Genomic DNA, 23,216 nt, shown 5'->3' with positions numbered 1-23,216 from the left:
AGATAAGCGGTCTAACAATACTTAATAATAATACAATATAGTTATAATAATTCTAAGGGGTCATAAGAGTGATCGATTAATGTGAAACTTTAATAAATAGTATATTACTCCTCTAGATTATTAGATGATGAAAAGTGTATAACCAATGATCAGATCTGATGTGTCAAGGGAAGACTGTTGGATTGTTCTACGTTAATTGAAAAAAAAGATAGTTTTTTTAAATGAATAAGTGTAAGTGAAAATCTCACATTAATTAGTTTTTGGTTTGGAGTGACCCAATAGCATGTAACTTAGTTCCAACTTCTGTATTATCATTGTAGATGATTAACATTAATTGTTCAAAAGAGCTTTTTTCGATAATCAAATAATGACCGTTTGATTTCGATAATCCCATTTCTTTGCTTTTTCAAGAGACAACAGTTTTTTTTTTTTTTTAAATCACAAATTCTACTATTGGGAAATTCGATTCTGAATTTTCCATCACTCCCATCTCTTTAATTTATATTCCAATTACATGCATATGCCAGCTTCTTTTACAAAAGAGAATCTCACAAACCTTTAAATTTTTTTGTTGTATCTTCAATCTTTTTCTCCAAAACTTTCTTCGAACACATAAAGCATTTCCACAATTTGAACAATGCAAAATGAAATTGTTTGCTTATAAGTTATATCATAGTCACAATCTTTAACATATTCTTTTCTTAGGAGGTGTGATCCCATGCAAGGAAAGGAAATTGAATGGAATTGACCATTAATTTTATTTAAACAATAAAAAAGATAAAAATGTTTTTAAAGTGATTTAATTCGTTACTTACGAAACTATGTTCAGTGTTATATTATCAACTATTCTAATCATAATACAGTTGAATAATCATAATACAGTTGAATAATCGTAAATGATACAAAATAAACTTTTGGAAGCCTTCCCAAAATTCCCTTTTATTTTTTAATAATACCTTCTTTATAGATTTAAGAAACATATTTTAGATTCTACTATATCGAATCTAATTATCTAAAAAGAAGTTGTTGATAATGTTTTTCAAATGAAATTTGAGATAATAATAACATGATTGTTAATCGTATCTATAAATGATAAGGATAAAATATTATTAAATAAATTACAAAATTGCCAAGTTTCATCTTTTTTCTAGGCAAAAGAGCTCTCATCTTAGTTGTGACTTCATCTATGGATAGTGGATGTGATTAATCGCTTCGATGTTGCATGCGTGAGTTTAACCTAGGAGAGATTTGATTTTGATTGCACAACATATACATAGCTCTATGCATTTTAAGTCCAATTTTTCTTCATTCAAATATTCAAGAACATGCTACAAAAAGCAAGAAAGAAGCCAAAACAATACTAAGACAAAATTAATAGTCTCTTAGAGAAAGCCAACATGATAACTACTTTAATTTCTTCACCCAAGTATATATAATATCTCTACTTTGCAGACTCATTGTCACCCACAAAGGTATATGCTAGTTTCATACCAAAACATCTAAATGCTAATGAATTTGGATAATTCCAAATCTAAACTTGCTTGAGATTTGAAGGATTTTATAATAGATTAACATTTTAACTTGTACAAAGTTAATGATCTATCAACCTATTATATTTTTTATAGTAATATGAATAAACTTTGGAAAAAAATAATACTCTAAAAGCTATCAAATAAAATTAGAGAGTTCAAATCCATATATACTTGCATTATAAATTCCACCCATGAAAATTGATGCTCATGACTCAGCGTAAGTATGATATAAATAAACTATTAAAAATTTAAAATTTTGCATTTCCACGCATAAAAATTGTTTCTTTGACTTTAAATATCGGATAATTGATAAATATATAAATTATGAAGTTTAACTATAACTATTGTTCCTTGAGTTGAGCTTGAGAGTCTTTACTTTTATTTTTCTATTTTCCTTCTTTTGAAAGTTTAGGGTGTGAACTTAGTTTTTAAAAATATTTATAGTGTTAATAAAGCTTTCAAGGGTTTTTGGAGATTTAAAAAGTTTGAGGTGTTTTTGAAAATTTTAAAGTTTCAATACGCCTCTAGATAATTTAAAAAATGACTATTACACTCAAAGATTTGACCCTAACTGCAATATTTTAAAGTTTGTTACAGTTTTAATATTTTTTAAAAACTTAAATAATAAATTTTTAAATTGGTAATTATATATTGATAATTTGACATTTATATTAAGTGTTAATGATAATTTTGTAAATTCAATAAAAAGGAAAAATAGTCATTATTAAAAGCAAAATAGATTCAGTAACAAAGTTGGATGACTTGCGATAATTTGACTTTACAAATTTAAAGGGGGGTGAATTGTGATTTCATCAAACCTTGGGTGGAAAACAGTTATTGGGCCCTTTTTGAAGGTGTCAATTTTGCAATATGTCTAAGAGGGGCTATGTGTTGTCAGTCCGAAAATTCTCCTTATTATGACGATTTTGACTCATTGCTTTGTTGCCACATTTACTTTAATTTTCTTGATTCCAACGAACCACTGAGATAATTCTGTGGGTAGAACCCGAAACCTGAACCTGAAAGCTACTTTTTTACCTAAAATTGGGATGCACTTTTTCCTTCAAAAATGACATTCAGGCTGCTGCAGGTGTTGGCTGTTACAAGGATACAAAAGTAACCGTTTTTATTGCTATCTTGCTACTACAAGATTTCAGAATCAATTATCTAATGTCCTTTATTCCTGTATGGACCTTCCCTCGAAGTATATCTGTGTTTTCAAAACCCAACCTGGTTGCAGGGTTGGTTGAATTGGTTACGTTCGTATAACTGTTTGATTGGACTGATCTTACGGTTGCTTGGTTCAATATGGAATCAATCTGATTCAATAGATAGAACATATTTTAGTCTTAACTTAAACCAGATTGAGCAGTGGTGGTCTGATTTGGGTTTTAAAACAGTAGGCTAATTAGACGAAAGAGAGTACAGTTTGTTAAGTGAAAATTAAAATATCTTAAACCTGGGTTCTGATTTTGAGCTGCATGAGTAGGGTATTATGTGGTGCTTGTTCTGGTTGTTTATGGACCAGATGAAATTCAATACTAATGAACAAGCAACTTTGCAGCACATATAATCTTGATTTTTGGCTCAGTTGCAACTTTAGATTCCATAGATTTCAGCAATTTTAACCTTGGCCTGAAATTCTCTGCAAGTTGAATGCTATTTCCATTGTAGAATTTCGATCAACAACATTAGATAGATGGTTCCCAAGTCCCTAAAAGTTAACCAAAAAAAAGTATTTCAAGTTCGAACAAAATTTGCGTCTTTTCTTAATATCAACATTAGATAGATGTTTGTGAAATAACAAAAGGGAATCGAATTTTGGACCCATTTTTTTACTACTAAATGGTAATCCAGAAATTGACTATTATCATCTTCACTGGTACAAGACTCATGGTCTAGTTTCTTCGTCGAACTCTTACTGTACACATTACATAACATCAGAGAGAGACGTTCACAAAACAATCATTCTAAGATTATGCAGAAGCTAGGCATTCAGAGTTGGTCAGGCCAAAGAAATGTGCCCTTGGCAAAAGCCCTTTTCTCCTCAAGGGTGCCCTTGAAGAAACCTAGGCCATATTGCTTCAAAAGCAAGTCCACCTTCCACTCCTCCATCTTCTCATAATCCTCCTTTGTGTACCTTGGATAATGAAGAGGCATTTGGAAACCACCATGTCCATGCTCCTCCTTCACCACTTTCTTCTTCTGGGTACTTTTGAAACTTGCCTCTGGTTGAGGGACCGGAAAATTGAGCAACCATTTCAAGGCCATGGTGTTGATTTGGTTGTTTTGGTCTAAAGCAAGGCTAGGAGAGCAATGGGGGCTTATTTATAGATGGTTTGAGAGGGAAAAATCTTTTGAGGCTAGCATTTCTTGAAGAGATGGGACCAGTTAGTGCTCAACTGCCACATTTAGCTTTAGCCAATGGATTTTCAAAGGGTTGGCCCGTGGTTTTCAAATATAGTTGTATGGGGAGATTTGTCATTGAAATTCATGTAAAGAACAAATGAAAATGTATTTCTCAAAATACAGTGGTGGATTAGTTTTTAAAACCTCGATCTGTTAGGCAAACCGATGACCAATCCGATCAAATCATTATGTTAATGTCAATTTAACATATCTTTTTAATTATTATTATTGGGACTTAAACAACTTCTTCTCATAATAAATATACCTCATCATAATTTTAAAATATTATTTCGGATATATAATTAGATGGTTTAGATTAAAAAAAATAAAAAATAAAAAAATTATAAAGTGTCTTAACTTTTTAGTTGAAACTCGTTATATAGAGATAATGAAAGGTAATATAGAGATTATATCAATAATTATAGAGTTAGATTCAATTTAAATTATATGAGTGCATATTTAATTTTAAATAGAATTAATTAAATTCGAATTGATTTAAATATTTTATTTTAAATCAATTCAAATTGAATATAAAATTAATTTTTTTTTAAATTAAGTTAAATCTCAACTTATTAATTTTAAGCTGATTCTTATAGGTTTAATCTAGATCCTGTTTGGATTTGGTTAAAATCAAATCCTAAAACCCTGATTGATTCTAATATGACCAATTCCTTGTTGTTTTCTTAGGGTAGATTTATTGTGGGCTTTGAATCTTGTAACTTTCTAACTAAGCCCATTTTCTCAAACAAAAAAGGCTCACATTGTTTAATGGGCTCAAATTGATTTAGTCAAGGTCTGTTTCGGTAGCATGGGCCTTCTTACCAGTAGTTTCTCATTTCGTATTTTCTCTGTATTATCATTATGTCCTTGATACGATAAGGGGGTGTTTGGTTTAGGTTTTTGAAGATTATTTTGGTAATTTATTTTTTATTTTTTATTTGATTTATCAGTAATAAAATATTATAATAATATTCTATTATCAATACTGATGTGACAGATAATATAAGTGATAATCTGATTACCACCTTCACCTTAAGTATTTAAAGATTATCAAAGTAATATTGATTTTATTATAATTATATTATTATTTATTAATTTTTAAGATAAAAATAAATTTATTTTTAATTAATATGACAAATAATATAAAAAATATTTAAAAAAAATTAATTCAAAGACATTTAAGTAAAATAATTTACTAGTAATCTTTTATTATCTTTAATCAAACACAATAATTATTTATACCTATCAAATTTTATCAAACATAATAATCATTTATACCCAATAATCTTCTAAATAATCTATTTTTAAGATAATTTTTCTATTTTAATAATAAAGTATTATCTAAACCAAACGTCCTCTAAATAATAAGAAACTTCCAACATCACTCAAATTTTAATATTATTGGTTTGTTAATTTAAATTTAAATTATTTAAAAATATTATTAATATAATAAAATAATATTATTAAAAAATAAATTAAACTAAATTCAAACTAGGCTTTTAGAAATATCCTATTTGAATCTTCTTAAACATCAAGCTGAACTTTCGAACCTAATATATTATTCACCCTTTTGAAAGGAGTGTTTGGAAAATGAACAATATTATGTGTATTTATTTTTGGTATATAATTTATATATACAGTAATATGTCATCATGTAATTGTATGATTTTAAAATATGTGTCACTATATAATAAAAAAATATTCAATTATATAATAATATCTCATTTGTGTATATAAATTATGTACAAAAAAGAAATATACATAGTTTTATTGTTGGAAAATATCCAGCGAATTCTAGCCTGGTATTTCCTAAAACCGAAACACCCCCTTTGAACTGACTCACTCTCTTTGTTCTTGCTAGAATAAACACCCGTTGCAACTTCAAGACCTTGAAAATAACAGAAAAACAAAACAAATAAAAAGCAGAAAATTTTTGTTTTTGTTTTTCCAAAAATCATGTCTTTGAAGGTTGCACGATCTCGAATCGTTTCGAAGCTTAATCGTGGCAACAGTTGTAATGATTTCAGAAGACTTTTCACCTCTATCGTCCCCGAAAAGGAGCCCATCATAGCCGCTCAAGCGATCGCGGCCGATCTCTCGGAGGCGCCGGAGGTGACATTGGCGGATGAGGCGGGAAGGAAGTCTTCGTGGAGGTTTCTCAAGTACGGAACTGTGGCGGCTTTGACTGGTGCTACTGCTGGTGCTGGTTATGTTACCTATGGTAAAGGTTTTTTTTTTTGAAGTAAAGTTTTGATTTTGATTTTCAGGTTTTGGTAGAATTAGAGAGCTGACTATTTGAAATAATAGTTTTTTTTTTTTTTTTTTTGGTTATGGTAAAAGTTTGTTGATTGTTGGAACTTGGAATTGTTCTATTTGATGTTTGGAAGGTAAGCTTTTTGGTTTTTGATCAGAAGAAGAGAGAAAACTGTAACTTTTGGCTAATGCTTATTGCTTATTGAAGTGCATACATTTTTTTAGCTTACTTAAGATTTTTGGAAGGCAAAATAGTTTTTGGCTTGGTTTCGGATTAATTGAAATTTATAAAGTGACTTGTGGATTGCATCTTCATTTGTGGTTTTTTTATTCATTGTTTAGTTTTTCTAAGAGCAATTTTGATGATATTGGATCAAGCCTGAAAGCATTTTGATTTCAGCAATGTTTGTGAAAGAACTGTTGTTTCTATTCGTCTGTTTAGTTTTTTTTTTTTTTTAAGTGGAATATTGGATGAACACTTTTTGAATGTTAAATCTATTGTTCCTCTTAGCGATTTTCAAAATCTCAATGTACAAAAAAATGTTATAACTTGAGTTTTGGTGTATATCTGCAGCATACAGTACAGAGGAAATAGAGGAGAAGACAAAATTGTTGCGAGAATCATTGAACTACTCTGTTGGGGATGATGCATCGGCTGTTGAGGTAAGATTCATAGACCTGTCTGTGCTTTCTGACTGCATTGCTTTCTATTTGGAACTTAAATAGTAACATTCTACTATCATTATCTTGTGCAGAAATATCAAGCAATGCTGTACAATGCTGCTATGACAGGTGGGTTTCCTAGAATATACTTACGTTTGTTATCAACAGTGTGCACTAACCGCTCTAAGCTATGGTTGTCTTTCTGAAGAATTTAGTTTGTTGTTTTACATGGGGCTGAGACATTGTTTTACGCATGTTAATTAATGTGTCTGGAATTGTTGTAATGCTTACTAATAACAAATCATCAGTCTTTGCAAATTCTTTTTTGTGCTGTATTGTTGATGCTTATAACTGAATTTGCTGTTTCAGTTCCTGCTAAAGCAATTGAACTTTACCTTGATCTGAGGACCCTAGTGGAAGAACAAGTTAAAGTGAGTGCTATATTTTTATCTTTAATCATCTTATTTGCCTGTTCTGCCTACTGCTTTCATTTTTGTTTTTTCGTTTTGAACCATAAGTTCTTGATTTTGCACAGGGTTTTACCGAACCAACCTCTGAGAAGCTTCTTCCTGATTTGCATCCCGCAGAGCAACATGTTTTCACACTTGTTCTAGATCTAAATGAGACATTGCTTTACTCTGATTGGAAGGTAAATATTTGATTGGAGAAATGTCCTCTGATGTGTTCCTTAAATTTTGCTTCAGAACCTTTGGTGACTCTTAAAATTGGTTGACATGCCCATAGGTAACAGTTCCGTGGCAAAATTAATGATTTTTCTTGTATGCCTATTATGTCTGTTGGGATAGTCTACATATTATTTTGGAACTAGGAATTTTCAACAAGGTTCAAAGAAACTGAACAAATCTAACATGGTTAACTTTGTTTTGTGTATAACCTTAAATTTAGTAAAAACACTATATATTGTTATCTACTGGTTTTCATATTGATTTCTAATTAGTATAAATAGATTGGGTCAGTAACCAGAGAAGCTGAACCAGCTAAATTAGTTGCATGAATATTGTCAACTTGGATAACATTGAACTGAGACATTGTGTGGTTTGGTTCAGCCTAGTAGTCTTGTATAAAAGGCTCAACTTTAGTCATGTTTCAATGAGCATTAATGATTTGATTTCTAACCGTTTTGCATTTGTGTATTTTCTACCTCTTTGGCATGTAAAGCGTGACAGAGGCTGGAGAACATTCAAACGACCAGGAGTTGATGCTTTCCTGGAACATATGGCAAAGTTCTATGAAATTATTGTGTACTCTGACCAGCTGCCTATGGTAAGTATGATTCTTTTACAGCTTATGACAATTTTTTTCATACTCTTAAATGATTGGTGTTATAAACCATTTTCTTTTGCTTCTACAGTATGTTGATCCTGTTTGTGATAGGTTGGATAGCAATCAGTACATGCGATATAGGCTATCAAGAGGTGCTACTAAGTATCAAGACGGCAAGCATTATAGGGTATGCTATCATATATCCCTTCGTTTCCATCATTTTACCCAGTGACATTCTACTTTCTATTGCCTTTGTGTTATTCCATGTTTTTGACATATTTTCAGTTACCCCCTTTTAGGTGTAATAGATTTTTTATGTCATGTTTATGACTGCTACTTGTATAATTTGGATAGGTGTCACTAATACAATATTTTTCTTGTTGGCAGGATCTTTCTAAACTTAATAGAGATCCAGCTAAGATTTTATATGTGAGTGGTCATGCATTTGAGTCTAGCCTTCAGCCAGAAAACTGTGTTCCAATTAAGCCATATAAGCTTGAGACTGATGATACCTCACTTTTGGATCTTATTCCATTCCTTGAATGTAAGTTTTCTATTCCATTTTCATGCATTTACAGCACAGAACCTTTTTTTTATTATGGGGCAGTTTAGAGAAGCTGGAGTCTTCTGCATTAGTGATGGGAGAGAAACATTTTTAATGCACATAATTTGGACGTATTTACATTCTTCAATTTGCTCTATTCGGGATTTTGGATTTATTATATATGCAAGCTCCTCTTCCAGGGTACATGTAGAAAGCCTCAAGTTGCTTAGCGATATTTTACAGCAGTTTGTTTTGCTCTGCCTCTTTAATTGTATAGACCTGTATTAATATAATACTACTGGGCTGCAGATGTTGCTCGTCATAGTCCAGCCGATATCCGAACTGTATTAGCATCTTATGAGAGGAAAGATGTTGCAAAAGAGTTCCTTGAACGCTCCAAAGATTATCAGAGGTAATGTATATTCATTGTCTCATTGGTTGTTCATGATTAGGTGAATGTGATACACCGAACAGTAATAGTTTATCTGCATGACACTGAAAGTTGATCAAACTATTAAACAACGCAGGCGGATGCAAGAACAAAGGAAGCAAAATCGCATCTGGCGACATTGAGGACAGAGTTTTGTAAATTATAGTTGGAGATGCTTAAAGAAATTCACGCGCATGTTCAAGGACCAATCCAAACAGATGAATATGAGAGGCATCATTTAAGACTGTGACTTAATGGAGTTCATTTTTCCCTGTGTTTGTCAATAAAAACCAGAATTTTGGTTATGCGGCCACTGTTTTCCAATATTAAGGTTCAATTAGTTTTAACCAGCAGGAAATAGGATTCACAAGTTATATCAATTATCAAATTTTGATGATGGTTTGTAGAAAAACTCAGCTATATTATCAAGTTTTGACCATTTAAATTTGTTAAACACTTTCCTTCTGAATTCTGACTTTGGGTGTTTTAAAAAAAAAATCTGTCATCAGGCCAAATCATATCGACTATATCAAGTCAATAAATATACATATAATGTATTCATTAATCTTTTAATTAGTGGCAAACAATTGATGTCACTGGGTTAATCTTCTAATGGGATGTAGAGAGTCTTCGGCATGATTGGTTGATCGGATTGGTAATTGGCATGATTTGGTTGATCACGATGTTAACATTATAAATAAACATATATTCTAGTACATTACTATTTGTGACCTAATTGATTCATCTTTAATAACTAGTTTTAGCTATGATGTGATAGAATTAATTTAACAGTTGAATCATGATTTGAGAAGATATGATTAGTTTAAATATAGGTTAATAGTTTGAATTAAATTGATCATTAAGTCTGAAATGAAACCATTTTATTGATATATTTTTAACTCGTGATCATTACAAGTAGAGGTGTCGATGGGCCGGGCCGCTCTGGCTCAGGCTCAACCCATAGGGCTAACGGGTCAGGCCTAAAGCCCAAACAATGATGGATTTTCGGATCGGATCGGCCCATTAATATATGAAGGCCCAAAGCCCAACCTATATATAAATGGGCCTTAAATGGGCCGGGCCGGATCGGACTTTGAATATTTTTTTAAAAATTATTTAAAATTTTTAAACAAATTATTTTTCAAATTATAAAACATAAATAAATATATATTATAATAATATTCAAATGAATTGAATTCATTTGATACTTGATCTATTTGTAATATTTTGTAATGATAAAATTAAAATAAAAATAAAATTATAAACATAAAGAATTATTATTTATGAATTTAGATATCTTCTGAAAGATAATTAATGAGAGAAAATGAGATTAAAAATATAATAAAATAATTGAGATTAGAGATTTGTAAATGAAAGTGAAAATGAAGAAAAATTAAATAGGTTTATATAAAAAATAAATTAATTAAAAAATTAAAAAAAATAAAGGCTAAGACTTCTGCCTTGCGGCAGAAGGCAAAAACACAAGGCAGAAGGCAGAAATTCTGCCAACTAAAATTAAAAAAAAAAATTTAAACAATATCAGATCTGATCGGGTCAGCCCGCAGGCTTAATATTAAAGCCCGAGGCCCATGGGCCTAACCCGACACGCTATAGTACCAGGCCAGGTTTCTCGTGTCGTGTTTTTTTTTCCGTGCTTCATACCGTGCCTCCATTCAATCTGACTCAATTGACGTGCCTAATTACAAGTTATTGTAATTATATTAGTTGTTAAGACAAACAAAAGCGAACTACATTAATTGTAAAGGTGATTAGGAAGAAATTATTATTCAATATATAATATAATATGATATATCTATCCATTGTAGCCTGAAGTGTTTTCATAGTTTCGTTTCATCTGAATCTGAGTGGTGTGTATGTCACTGTCCAAGTAGCCTGCCTGCCACAACTTCGAGCTAAAGCCAATAGTTCCAACTGGATCCCACTTCAGGCTTTCCTTAAACCCTTTCTTGCTGAAACTAACATCTCTTTATTGTCATCCTCCACTCCAACCAACCTGAAATTCTTGAAGATCATTGATTTGATATCTTACCTTCATTCCAACCATCTCTTACATTATAAATAGTAATACTACCTCATTTAAATATTGATTCATGGAAAACTTCGTGTATATATTTGTTAGTGCACAAATTTGTACCAATGAAAAGTCAGCAAATCCGTAAAATCTGGGTATGAGAACATGAAAAACTAGAATTTGAATGGATGAAAAAGAGGGCTTTTTCTTGCTTTAACCGATGAAAATGTATTTAAAAAATGATTTCCTAATGGCAGCAGTTGATTTATCTTTTCCGGATGTAATCTTAATTCATACTCGTTGTTTATATTTATGATAATAGTGTAATGATAGCTTTTGAAACTGCAGATAAAATAAGTGTATTTCATTTACTGTTGTTGAATTTTAAGAAACCGACTCCATGAAGATAAAATAAAAATTTTATTGTTGATATCTTAGTATAATTGATCTGAATTATCTGGCAGTGAATCTTAATTATCGGCAGATATTCACCAACATACTGAATCATTTATATATAGAAAAAAAAGTAATTGATACTTTTTTTTTTTCTTGTTAGCTTCACCCCACTAAAGTTTTCCCTTTTTCCATGGAATATGATCATGTATGTAATTGTCATCATAAATATTCCACAATGTGAACGGTTTGAATCTTATCAATAAAACAAACTCAACTTGTGGCTCTGCTTCTGTCGTGCCTAGTGACATGGCATACTTAGCACTTGGAAGACTTCTTTAACCTAGTCAATTTCCCATCCTTTCGTCTTTGCGCGTACGCAGAAGGTTTTTTAAGTACTACTGTGTCTCTTTGTAGTACAAACAAAGAACCCACCAAGCCCTTTTTTCTATTAAAAAACAACCTCAAATGCAGGGTTTTATGTAGTGTTTTTTAGTTTTTGGCTGCAATACCAATGTCTCGCTCTTTGTTGACTTTCTCAATCTTGGTCTCTCTCCTTTTTCTAGCTGCTGCTCACAGTGGACATGGCGATGATGATGATGGAGGAGACGAGGCTGAGCCTCACAATCTGCGGTCAAGGCCTTTGATTTTGGTGAAAGTTTGGTGCTTGATTATTATTTTTGTAGGGACTTTTATTGGTGGGGTGTCACCATATTTTTTTAAATGGAATGAAGGGTTTTTGGTGTTGGGGACTCAGTTTGCTGGGGGTGTGTTTTTGGGTACTGCTTTGATGCATTTTTTGAGTGATGCAGATGAAACTTTTGAGGACTTGACTAGTAAAGAATACCCTTTTGCTTTTATGTTGGCTTGTGCTGGCTATTTGTTGACTATGTTGGCTGATTGTGCCATTTCTTATGTGTTTGGGAAGAAGGAGAGTTCTAACGGGGGTGATGTTGAACATCAAGGTAAGAGTTTGTGTTGTTGATTAATATCCTTCCCTGTTTGGCTGATGAGAAAACTTTGTCTATTAACTGAGAAAGTTTCATTTCTGCTGTTGTTTATAGGTGGGGTTGAGCAAAATGGACATATGCACTCATCAAAGCTTTCAATTAGAGCCATAAATTCACTAGGGGATAGCATTTTATTGATTGTGGCCTTATGCTTCCACTCTGTCTTTGAAGGCATAGCCATTGGAGTTGCAAAAACTGAAGCTGATGCATGGAAAGCTTTATGGACAATCTCTTTGCACAAGATTTTTGCAGCCATTGCCATGGGAATAGCTCTGCTAAGAATGATCCCAAATCGCCCTTTGTTGTCTTGTGTAGCCTATGCTTTTGCGTTTGCCATTTCTAGTCCAGTTGGTGTTGCCATTGGAATTGTAATTGATGCCACCACTGAGGGGCCTGTTGCAGATTGGATCTTTGCCATATCAATGGGTTTGGCATGTGGGGTCTTCATTTATGTCTCCATTAATCATCTGCTATCCAAAGGCTATGCACCTCTTAAGCCAATCTCAGTTGACACACCCTATCATAAATTCTTAGCTGTGCTCTTGGGAATTGGAGTGATTGCAGTTGTGATGATTTGGGACACCTGAAAGTTCTTATAATTCACAGCTAAATAGATCAAATTCGTTTCCTTTGGATTGTTCTTTAGTGTTAAAGTGTGCTTTATTTTGTAGCTCTTCTTTAAGAATTGTGTGCTTTGTTACAGTACAACTATGATGATGAACATTTCTTCTGCTCTTGTTTGTCACCATTAACATCAAGAATTTATCCATTGATTTGAGAGTGTCACAAAAAGTCAAGAACTGATATGGATTCCATCGTGAAGTTGATATATAAATAAGAAAGATTTATTCAAGTTATTTTGACTATTAAAACAAAAAAACATGTTAAAAACCTGTAATGAATAAAGATGTTAATCTATACTCAAATAGTTTTAACATACCTTTGGATAAAAACTCAAGTGAACCCACAAACTAACCAAAAAATGCCAGACCCGAAGTTTAAATGAGCTATCCCACATATGACAAGTGTGAACCAGTAACCCAATGGTAATGAAAGGGGATATATAATGTAATAGATATTTAAGTTAGATTGACTTAAGTTATTTTAACAATTGAAACCCAGAACATGTTAAAAGTCCTTCATTAATAATGATGTTGATTCACGCTCCAGACTTTAAAAGTCTCAATATATCTAGCTGAATACATTTACAAAACAAGCATCCCAGGAATTTAAGTTATGTGGAGTCGCGAAGCTGTAAAGCCGAAAAACTGACATAAATGGAAAGACAAGTCCATAATACGGGTATAATATGCGTTCATAATTTATGACAAACTAAATCAGAATGGGAAAAAGGTTTATTATGAAATTTGTCAACAGTGAAAATGATAATGACCTCAAAAAATGGGAAGCTTTTGATGAATAGCTTTAGAAGCAGCTTGTGCTTCAAAACCTGATCATAATAACTACCAAATGAAGAGGTAGAATCATATGAAATGTCCTCAAAAAAAGAACTATTGTATATCAGTACAACCCGAATAGGAGGGAAGAAATGTCTGTCAGTTTATCATTTTAAAGGTCTACATGTAGAGCTTTGTCAAGGCAAAATGTTACAATTATTGGTCCTGCCAAATCACCAACAGCACAGCCTGAAGAAAAAAGCAAGTTTGTGTAAGTTGTTACTAATGATAGCTAAAAGAAAGCGGGCGATCTTCTTACCTATCCACTGACCAATCGAAGGGCGAACAATGGTGGCACCAATCCCTGCTCCAATGGAAGCGAAAACTAGAGATGAACCACACCTGATGGTAACACCAAAAACCTTTTTCCCAAGAAGTTTTGCTTCTTGAGACTCAACCTTATCATCACTCTCTTCTCCAGATTTCATAATGCGAGAAATAGACCGGTAAACTTCAATACCAATTTGGACAATCCATGATGCTGCAACTCCTAAAAAGTGTCCTGTTTTTATCATGTTATGATTGTTAGGAAAGCATGCGTTGGAAAGATCAAGCAACCAAAGGCAATTAATAGAGATGGATATGCATAAGGAATCTAACCTCTAAAAGTAGTTCTGCTAACTCTGACAAAGTAAACGAAAGTAGGCAGTCCTCTTTCAGCCTTCCGCATAGCAGATTTAGGAGCATCTGTACGCAATGATTAAGCCCCTTTGTGTTATATCTAATGAAAAAGCATGGCATATTCTAAAAATATTATAATCAGCTCTTTTACATGTAAACTCACTAACTTGCTGCTGCTCTCCTATTATAGCAATTGGGTTTAAAACAAAACTATATTTATTTCATTATGGAAACAATGTACCTTTGAGAAGTTTCCATGCAGTCCGCTGTGAAACATAGTGGACAGCAAGTCTTTCCAGAATCCGTCTAGTAGTTACAACAGTTGTCTGAGATGGTACAGAAAGCAGAAGTCAACTATTTCAGGAAAAGTTAGAAACATTATCAACTTCTAAAAGAAAAAACGTTTCAGATGTTTCCATCGACATATAAGGTGGCTACTCAACATTTCTCATTATACCTACACTTCTAGGCATCATGAGTCTGATAATGAGGAAAAATGTTACGACTCACCTCACGGGCAATTTGCTTCACTGATTTTTTAAAGGGAACAACCAGATCCACGTGACGTTCTTCTTGAGATTCCTGCAGGAAGTCCTCATCATCCTCTTCTGTGTTCACAGTGGCCTCCAACAGCGGCAAATAGTACATTAAAAATGACCTCAAGGAGGTCATAGCAAATGCCCTCAACTCAAAAGCAGAGAAAAGTGGTTTTAATTGGATGTCATACTCTTTAGTAGTATATTTAATAGCATCATGCTGAAAAAAAATTCCAGGTGCCTTTTGTATATTGGAAATATATTCATCAGTTATCGCAGCACCAGCATCACAGTATGCAACTGGAAATTTAGGGGAGCTGTAGCATGAGTAGGAAGTGTCAATACACATGAACAAAATGCCAGAGGACATTTAATTTGCAAATGTACCAATAATCAACCAAGAAAAGAAGTAATAGCTGATTTGAAATGATAACACAAAGAATAATGTCAATCGAAGTTAATTATCCGCTGAAATATGAACATATGATTCAGATGAAAAAAATTGAAATTGTAAACAGCACCGACAACCACCCCTCAGTCTTTTTTACCTGATCCACTAAAATTATGCATGTGTAAAATCTTGCTTTCTCATTCAAAATTTAAACAAAGAAATTTTTTAATTAAACTGTATAAGCATCAAACTGTAATCTTGTTAGTGTTTCTCTGAAAATTGTCATGCTTCCCTTGTTTAAGTAAGAAACTATGGAAAATGAAACAAATGCCAGAAACACATTCTCTTAATTTTCTCTTGTTTCCATAAGCTGCAACAATGGAATTACAGAGATTACTTAATTGCAAACCACAATAACACAAGGCCAATTTCCGATGTAACTTTAATCAAGACAACAGTAGCTTAAATCTCACATCAAAACAACCAAAACAAATACCCAAACAACTAGTTCCTAATACCAAACCGTTACTTCTAAAACTCACTGCTTTAAGATGAAGCTGAAAATGTGAAAATCTATACGCATACATTTTTACACCAAGTTACACTACAAGAAAACTATGGCTCATAAATTCATAACCAAGACCATGTTGATATCTACCATATCATAACATTCAACAATATTAATATGACAATCAAGATAACCGAAATCGCTGAAACCAACAACCACACTCGTTTAACCTTACAAAAGGCCAAACCCCAACGGTAAACCCAAAACAACCAACCTAATACAACCAAGATTAACCTAATTTCGCCTCAATATACACCTGTCCACCATTGCATACACAAAGGCAAAGAAAAAGAAAACACTCGTACACTGTACAAATGCATATACATGTAACTTTATATGTATCCAAATATTTGAAAACCAATAAACGGACTCACTTAACATGACACATATCAGCATCCCATCACTTTAAACCACATCAAGTCAAATAAAATAAAATCAACCCAACCCAACCCAAAAAATCCAAGATTAACCTAATTTCACCTCAATATAAGCCGGCCACAATTGCATACACAAAGACATACGAGTACACACATACATATAACTTGTTTACATATAAATATCATGTGGGAAAGGGATAGCGTACCCAAACAAGAAGCGGGAGGCAAAAGGAACGGCGGAGGCGGCGGAGGCAGCGGCAGCGGCAGCTGAGAGGAATCCAGAAGAGTGAACGGTCTGAGGTGAACAAAAGCCTGAGTTTTTCCTCCATAGATCTAATACTATCGCTATTCCCGCCATTGTTAAACCTAAAGCATCAAACTTGGATTAAATCTAGTTGTTTATATCCAAAAATAAACACAACCCAGAAGAAATTTTATCGGCTACTTTCGTCTCCGAAAAGAAGAAAAATTCAGTCTTTTCTTTTAACTAATGAACAGTCTCGTGAATAGCTTCGGCACTGTCTAAGTACTCTTGACCAATAAAGATTTAATTTTTTTATTTATTTAGATAATAACAATTTATGATCCCACTCAACTGAGCTTTTGTAGGGCATTGTTTGGAACTTTGGATAGAAAGTTAATGGAAGGACACTTTTCTGATACGCTCGAAGCGAACACAAATAATGTAATATTGATTTTTAACCTTTTCAATCTCGGCTTATTGAATGATATGAGGCCAAATGACTAGTTTCCACCCGTGGTTCGGTAAAAACCTAAAATGCTTCTGTTAATTTTGGGTGTTATTATTAGAAGTAAAATTATTATTTAAAAAATTTATTTAAACTAATAATTAAGATTATTTATAAGCTTCAAAATTTTTATTTTTGACCCATAACTTAAAATTTTTAAGTTTAAAAAATGACCTTTTTCTCCCCAAGTCTAGTGTTTCAATCGCTTTATCTTTTACCCATTTTAGCTACCTCTGCCTTTTGAACACTCTCAATTTCACCCTTTGTTTGATTTCAGTTTCAGAGCATCTTCGACGTTATTCTCCCTTCGTTGTCAACATACTCCTTTGTTGAGATCAAACTGTCGTTGCATCATTCCTTCACCAATTAACAAAGTCTATCAACGACAATATTTATTTATCTCTAGATAAAGATACGATTCATCTTTATCTCCATTAGGAAAAACCCTAGGAGGTATCGTCATTGTTTGGTCTGGAATCGTGTATGGAAAAACTTCTAGAGAATCTATTTGGAATTGTGTTCTTGTTGATTGGTGATGGTTGGTGAAGGGAGGATGCGACGATGATTTGGTCTCAGTAGAGGAGGACGCCAATGATAGAGGGAGAATGACATCGGAGCTGCTCTGAAAATTGAAATCAAAGAGGGGGTGAAAATGAGATTTTTTAGAGGGTGGGGGTGGTTGAAATGGGTAAAAGATATATTGTATTAAAACTCTAGACTTAGGGGGAAAATGTCATTTTTTAAACTTGAAAACTTTAAGTTAAAGGTTAAAAATAAAATTCAAAGTTTAGGTATAATCCCAGTTATCAGTTTAAATAAATTTTTTAAATGATAATTTTATCTCTGACAATAACACTAAAATTATTAGAATAGTGAGTACTTAAATTTTTAAAGGTCAGTAAAAATTATTTTGGGTTTTTACTATATCTCAAGTGAAAAATTATCATTTCGCCAAAGCATAATTGAGGGCTTGCCTAGTGGGTAGGTAACTTTCACTTAGAATGAAATTTAATTTGGTTCATATTCGAATAACTTAAATAAAAGAGATCTAAGATCAAGTAAAGATGGATGAATTATATTTTTTTTCACACGCCTGACTTAGAGGCAAATTTGTTAATATAAGATCTTCTTGGATCTACTTAATCTATTAAAATATGAGGGTTCATGAATTTCCATTTTTTTTTTAATTGGAATTCATTGGATTTGGCTCCGCACGTGTGACGCATCCTCAAGATCCCGCCACGTTCGCAAATTTCCGAACAAAAAATCAAATCAAAGTTTCAAACTTCGAATCGTCTGTCCCATGATGAAACGATAAATCTTCAAAACATCATTGATTTATCGAAGCTTTGGGTTTTTTCGCAGGGTCCGATCCGAAATTTCGATCTTTTTTGGTTGGATTTTTGAAGAGAAAATGAATGTGGGAGATCTTCATAAAGTATGGGAAGTAAAAACGTTGAAAAGAAAACCTGGGGAAGAAGAAGCTAAGAAGATTTTAGACAGAATAGCCAAACAAGTGCAACCCATTATGCGTAAGCACAACTGGAGAGTTAAAGTTCTCTCTGAATTCTGGTAATTGTTTTGTTTTGTTTTTTTTGGTAAGCATTTTATTTTATGTTTGGTTGTCGAGAAAATGAAATGAAAGAGGAAAAAAAATTATGGCCCTTTATTTTTTATGGGTTTTAAGTATGTAAAGTTGTGAAATTGAGGAATTTTATATTCATTTTTATTGAGATTCTAGATTAGTTTTGGTATGACCAGAAGTTATAGCTTAAGTTCATCTCGTGTTTCAAAAAAGAAATTTTGGTTTTTCATGTTAAATGTGATATTATTTTCAATATTGATTATGAAGAAGACAGTAATTTTCTGCTTGAGTATATACTATGTTATGTGGTAGCTGCATTCATGTTTTTTTCTAGTGTGGATTGATGAGAATGAATAAATAAAAAATTTGCAGTCCAACAAATCCACGTCTTCTAGGTATGAATGTTGGACAGGGGCTGAATGTGAAATTGAGGCTTCGGAGGCCAAATAGGGACTTGGATTTCATCCCATTTGATCAAGTTTTAGATACCATGCTTCATGAACTTTGCCATAATGCTCATGGTCCTCACAATGCCAATTTCTACAAGCTTTGGGATGAACTCAGAAAGGTTGTTACTTTCACTTTTTTCCTTGCTCGATAGAAATGTTAGTTAGTTACGGTCCTTTTAAAAGCTATTATTATTTTGTCCTCATTTCTTCGATAATAAGACTGACATTTAGCTTGGTCAAAATCATTGCATTTGGACTGTTCTCTGCAATTAAACATTAATTCATTACTTTCTATATTACATTTGGTGTTTCTGGATCTGGGTACATACAGGAATATGAGGAGTTAATATCCAAAGGAATAAGTGGTACAGGAGGGGGGTTTGATCTTCCTGGAAGGCGTTTGGGTGGGTTTTCTTGCCAGCCTCCTCTTTCATCTCTTCGCCAAATTGCACTAACTGCAGCTGAGCAGAGAGCTCGTTTTGGGTCTCTACTACCATCTGGACCTAGGCGTCTTGGCGGTGACAGCTCTATTATGGCTGACCTTAGTCCAATACAAGCTGCTGCAATGGCGGCAGAAAGAAGGTTACAGGATGATATTTGGTGTGGCTCTCAGTCTTCTGGTGATGGGGAAAGTAGCTCTGATATCTCTGAAGATCTTGTATGCATGGGGCAGAGTACAGGAAAAATTAAGAGCTCTAGTGGTTCTGGTGGACAGGGTGTGTATACAGTTTCTCGAAAAAGAAGTCATGAATCAAATACCATATTTGTTGATCATAGTGCAAATACTTCAAGGCCAACACTTAATCATGATGGCAGATGGCATAAAGTTTGTAGATCAAAGAACACTTCAGCTTCTCAATCTAATTGTAACTCTGACCCTGGTTTTGTGGAATTATCCCAGGCCTCAACTCCTGCATCTATGCATAATTGTGAAGCTGATCGTAGTCTTGAAGAAATTGCAACCTGGGAGTGTGAAGCATGCACTTTATTGAATCCTGTAAGTATCTTAATCACGATAATTGTTTATGGAATTGCCTTGACTTTCTGAAAGCTATGAGAGTCTCATTTTAGATATATAGATGAATATCTAGATCATCAGACTGTGGGAAGTTAAAAGTCATTGGATTCAAACATTTCTATTATTTACCCAGTACCTTTGACAATTTTTAGTCTGACTTCCCTTTCTCTTTAGGGTTCCCATTTTTCAGTTTGTTTCTTTTTTATCTTGTTCCTCTCCCGTCCAATAATTACTTACTTGAATGTTTTATGATGCTGGATTGCTGCAGCCTTTAGCTCCAATCTGCGAACTTTGTACCACACCGAGGCCCAAAGGTTTTGGTGCTGAGAAGAAAACATGGTCCTGTATGTTCTGTACTTTGGATAACAGTTTGACATTGGACCGATGCTCAGCATGTGATCAATGGAGATATTCACATGGTGCTCCAGTGTCAACTCCAGCACCTTATGTTGGCACATGAAAGTTCAATCCACATGGCCTGTGAATTCATCCCTTCTAAAGGTCTAGGACATTCAAATTTCAATAGTTTTTTCTTGGCTTTTGTTGATTTAGCTGTCACATGCTAGCTTGGCTGAAGTATCATATGTTTGTAATTAAACATTTTGGCAATCACTGGATTGTTTTTCTTTACTTAAACGGTGATGATGAACTTAAGGTAAACATGGAAAGCTGATGCAAAATTTGATATTGCTAGAATCAATAGTCATTCAGCTGATACTTGCAGTCTGCATATAGTCATGCAATTTTTCAATAGAAGCACAATGGAAGAACATAAGACACCAGCAAAGAGGCTGAAGAAACATTGGCCTTTTAGTTGTAAAGTTCTTTGTTTATCAGGACTACTGGGTTTAACTGAGCTGGTTTGTGTAGATTTGACTCCAAGTTATGTTGGTTCTCTAGGAAGGATATGATGTGTTTTAAGGGTATGCCTAAAATTTCCTGATTATTTATCCCAACCATTTGTTTTTAGCAGCTTGCTTGTTTTGATCATGTTGTAAAATTGAGCTCTCATGAATGGTTGCAATTGCTATATATAAGGGTAGATTTAAACTGAGCTAACTTGGTCTCAAATCCATATTTGGGTTGAATGAGTTGAAGCTATAACTTGTAGCCCAGTTTGAGTTTGAGGGTTTGCTGGTGATTCTTCACTAGACTTTTTTTTCGATTTTCTTTTTTTTCTCTTTTTCTGATGACTTGTTGTCTTCTTTGATATCACTGTTTACTATTTGAACTGGTTTGATCTCGAATTCAAGTTAGCTTGAATGGGTTCGAGTTGACCTTTGTTAGGGTTTGGCTTTGCTTGGTCTTATGAGTGTTGGATTAGACATAGTTCAAAAACAACTGGAATGCTTGCCACTGCATTTACGGATAAGCACAAGTGCATAAAATCAGACATGGATTTGATCAAAATATATCTAATCTTTTTCATTATTAAGTGCATAAAATCAGACATGGATTTGGTCTAATACAATAAATTGAAATATTGTCTTCTTGGTTGGATCCAGAACTTCATTATTCCATCTCCATTGAATTTCCAGTGATAAATTTCTCATATTTTGAGCAGTGGATTAACTGTCGGAATTCTGGCATGTCTGCTTTGCTTTTTCTAAAATGTTGACTAATCCTTTACATTTTGACTGGAATGACCTAAGGGTGTATCCGCTTTGAGTTGACTTGGTTTGAATGAGCTGATTTTGAAGTTCGAACTGGAGCTTCAGTTCGACAACTCGGATTGAGATCGGTTCGTTTGTCCATCTTGAATTTGAGCTCAGGTTGTTTACCTTAGCAGTAGCCTTCAGGGGACACCATGTTACCCATTGAAGTAAATGATCAAGAACAAGGATTTATATTCCAGGTTTCAACTTGATAGCAACTCATCTGTGAGAAATCAAACTTAACTTGAATGTCCACCATGGTGATCCATCAAATACAGCGAAGGAATCACTAACAGGTAAGCCTGCTTTTGTGAATGGTGGATAAGGGTATATCATCACAAACCAATCCAATGCAAACTGAAAGCACAGTAGACAACTCCATTGACACATTCAATGTCGACAATTGAATCAGGACCAAGCTAAGACAACTCACTCAGCATATGCAGGCACCCTGGGCCATCCAGTATCTCTAGGTCTACATAATCTTATACAATATACCTTCTTTTGGCCCAAAATACATGTTGAATGTTTAGGGATTCACAAACTATTTAAATAATTATCTTTTATTATTTTCAAATGACGTAGAATACATATACTTAACATTTTTTATAGTTTATCGATATAGAATTTGTTTAGAGTTGTTATATTTTTAATATCGTGGGAAAGAGGAAAGATAAGGCCACTCTACCATATCCAAACTATTGAATTTGTTTGTTGAAGGAATAAGAAGATTGACGAAAAAATCTATGGTATGAAGCATATCTTGTTTACAATTTAAAGCATAATTGCTAAAGAAATGAATATTACTCTAAACTTAAAACAAAATAATTTGGTATGCCATTACAGGTTTACATGAAGTGATGGGTTGTTTGTTGTTTAGAAAGACAGAAGAGTTGAAATGCATTTATGGAAATGAAGCCATTTGCTTCAACCCTAAAACAAGCAAAACATAAAATAAGGAAGCTTGAAAAAGAAGCTCAATTGGGACATGACAACAGAAAGAAAAAATAATAATGGAAATAAAAGAAGACATAATAAAGAACCAATATATACTTCTATATGGTCAAATTATGCATTCCACTCAAAGTTGATGAAATTCTTATCAATTTATGTATTTTTTATAATTCCATATAATCTTTTTTATTTTAAATAATTACCAAAAAGTTAATTATATATAAAAACCTTAATCCTAATTCATTTTTGCCTTAAATAATAAATATTTCATTCTCTACTCTTTTGTCAATTCTTTGTCATCATCTT

The 23,216-nt window shown here is 33.1% G+C and overlaps 5 protein-coding genes across 6 annotated transcripts; 3 read left to right on the top strand and 2 right to left on the bottom strand.

The window, feature by feature from the left end:
• Nucleotides 1–3,277: 3,277 nt before the first annotated feature.
• Nucleotides 3,278–3,860, bottom strand: LOC123230138. The gene has a single exon (XM_044656271.1). The coding sequence runs from the start codon at nucleotides 3,801–3,803 to the stop codon at nucleotides 3,528–3,530; it is 276 nt and encodes a 91-aa protein (XP_044512206.1). The 5' UTR covers nucleotides 3,804–3,860; the 3' UTR covers nucleotides 3,278–3,527.
• A 1,893-nt stretch (nucleotides 3,861–5,753) lies between these two features.
• LOC123211545 (mitochondrial import inner membrane translocase subunit TIM50) lies at nucleotides 5,754–9,569 on the top strand. Its single transcript, XM_044630347.1, has 10 exons — nucleotides 5,754–6,162; nucleotides 6,769–6,857; nucleotides 6,950–6,986; nucleotides 7,227–7,288; nucleotides 7,393–7,506; nucleotides 8,037–8,141; nucleotides 8,230–8,328; nucleotides 8,529–8,685; nucleotides 8,995–9,097; nucleotides 9,213–9,569. The coding sequence occupies exons 1-10, from the start codon at nucleotides 5,898–5,900 to the stop codon at nucleotides 9,256–9,258; spliced, it is 1,077 nt and encodes a 358-aa protein (XP_044486282.1). The 5' UTR covers nucleotides 5,754–5,897; the 3' UTR covers nucleotides 9,259–9,569.
• A 2,324-nt stretch (nucleotides 9,570–11,893) lies between these two features.
• On the top strand, nucleotides 11,894–13,281 carry LOC123211415 (zinc transporter 11). Its single transcript, XM_044630135.1, has 2 exons — nucleotides 11,894–12,505; nucleotides 12,605–13,281. The coding sequence occupies exons 1-2, from the start codon at nucleotides 12,055–12,057 to the stop codon at nucleotides 13,135–13,137; spliced, it is 984 nt and encodes a 327-aa protein (XP_044486070.1). The 5' UTR covers nucleotides 11,894–12,054; the 3' UTR covers nucleotides 13,138–13,281.
• Nucleotides 13,282–13,883: 602 nt separating this feature from the next.
• Nucleotides 13,884–17,038, bottom strand: LOC123209847. Its single transcript, XM_044627990.1, has 6 exons — nucleotides 16,707–17,038; nucleotides 15,139–15,481; nucleotides 14,870–14,954; nucleotides 14,608–14,694; nucleotides 14,267–14,509; nucleotides 13,884–14,196 (listed from the first exon to the last, which is right to left on the bottom strand). Exons 1-6 carry the CDS (start codon nucleotides 16,856–16,858, stop codon nucleotides 14,120–14,122), a joined length of 987 nt encoding a protein of 328 aa, XP_044483925.1. The 5' UTR covers nucleotides 16,859–17,038; the 3' UTR covers nucleotides 13,884–14,119.
• A 1,408-nt stretch (nucleotides 17,039–18,446) lies between these two features.
• LOC123208870 (DNA-dependent metalloprotease WSS1) lies at nucleotides 18,447–21,360 on the top strand. Of its 2 annotated transcripts, none has more exons than XM_044626485.1 (4): nucleotides 18,447–18,821; nucleotides 19,207–19,402; nucleotides 19,615–20,280; nucleotides 20,570–21,360. In XM_044626485.1, the coding sequence occupies exons 1-4, from the start codon at nucleotides 18,664–18,666 to the stop codon at nucleotides 20,759–20,761; spliced, it is 1,212 nt and encodes a 403-aa protein (XP_044482420.1). In that variant the 5' UTR covers nucleotides 18,447–18,663; the 3' UTR covers nucleotides 20,762–21,360. The 2 variants fall into 2 exon arrangements, with proteins under 2 accessions (XP_044482420.1, XP_044482428.1); XM_044626493.1 differs by having other exon boundaries at nucleotides 18,733–18,838.
• Nucleotides 21,361–23,216: the final 1,856 nt, after the last annotated feature.

This window comes from Mangifera indica, chromosome 1, assembly GCF_011075055.1.
Source record: "Mangifera indica cultivar Alphonso chromosome 1, CATAS_Mindica_2.1, whole genome shotgun sequence".
Lineage (NCBI taxonomy): Eukaryota > Viridiplantae > Streptophyta > Magnoliopsida > Sapindales > Anacardiaceae > Mangifera > Mangifera indica.
The sequence above is the reverse complement of the archived record's forward strand: the minus strand, read 5'-3'. Positions and strand labels throughout refer to the sequence as shown.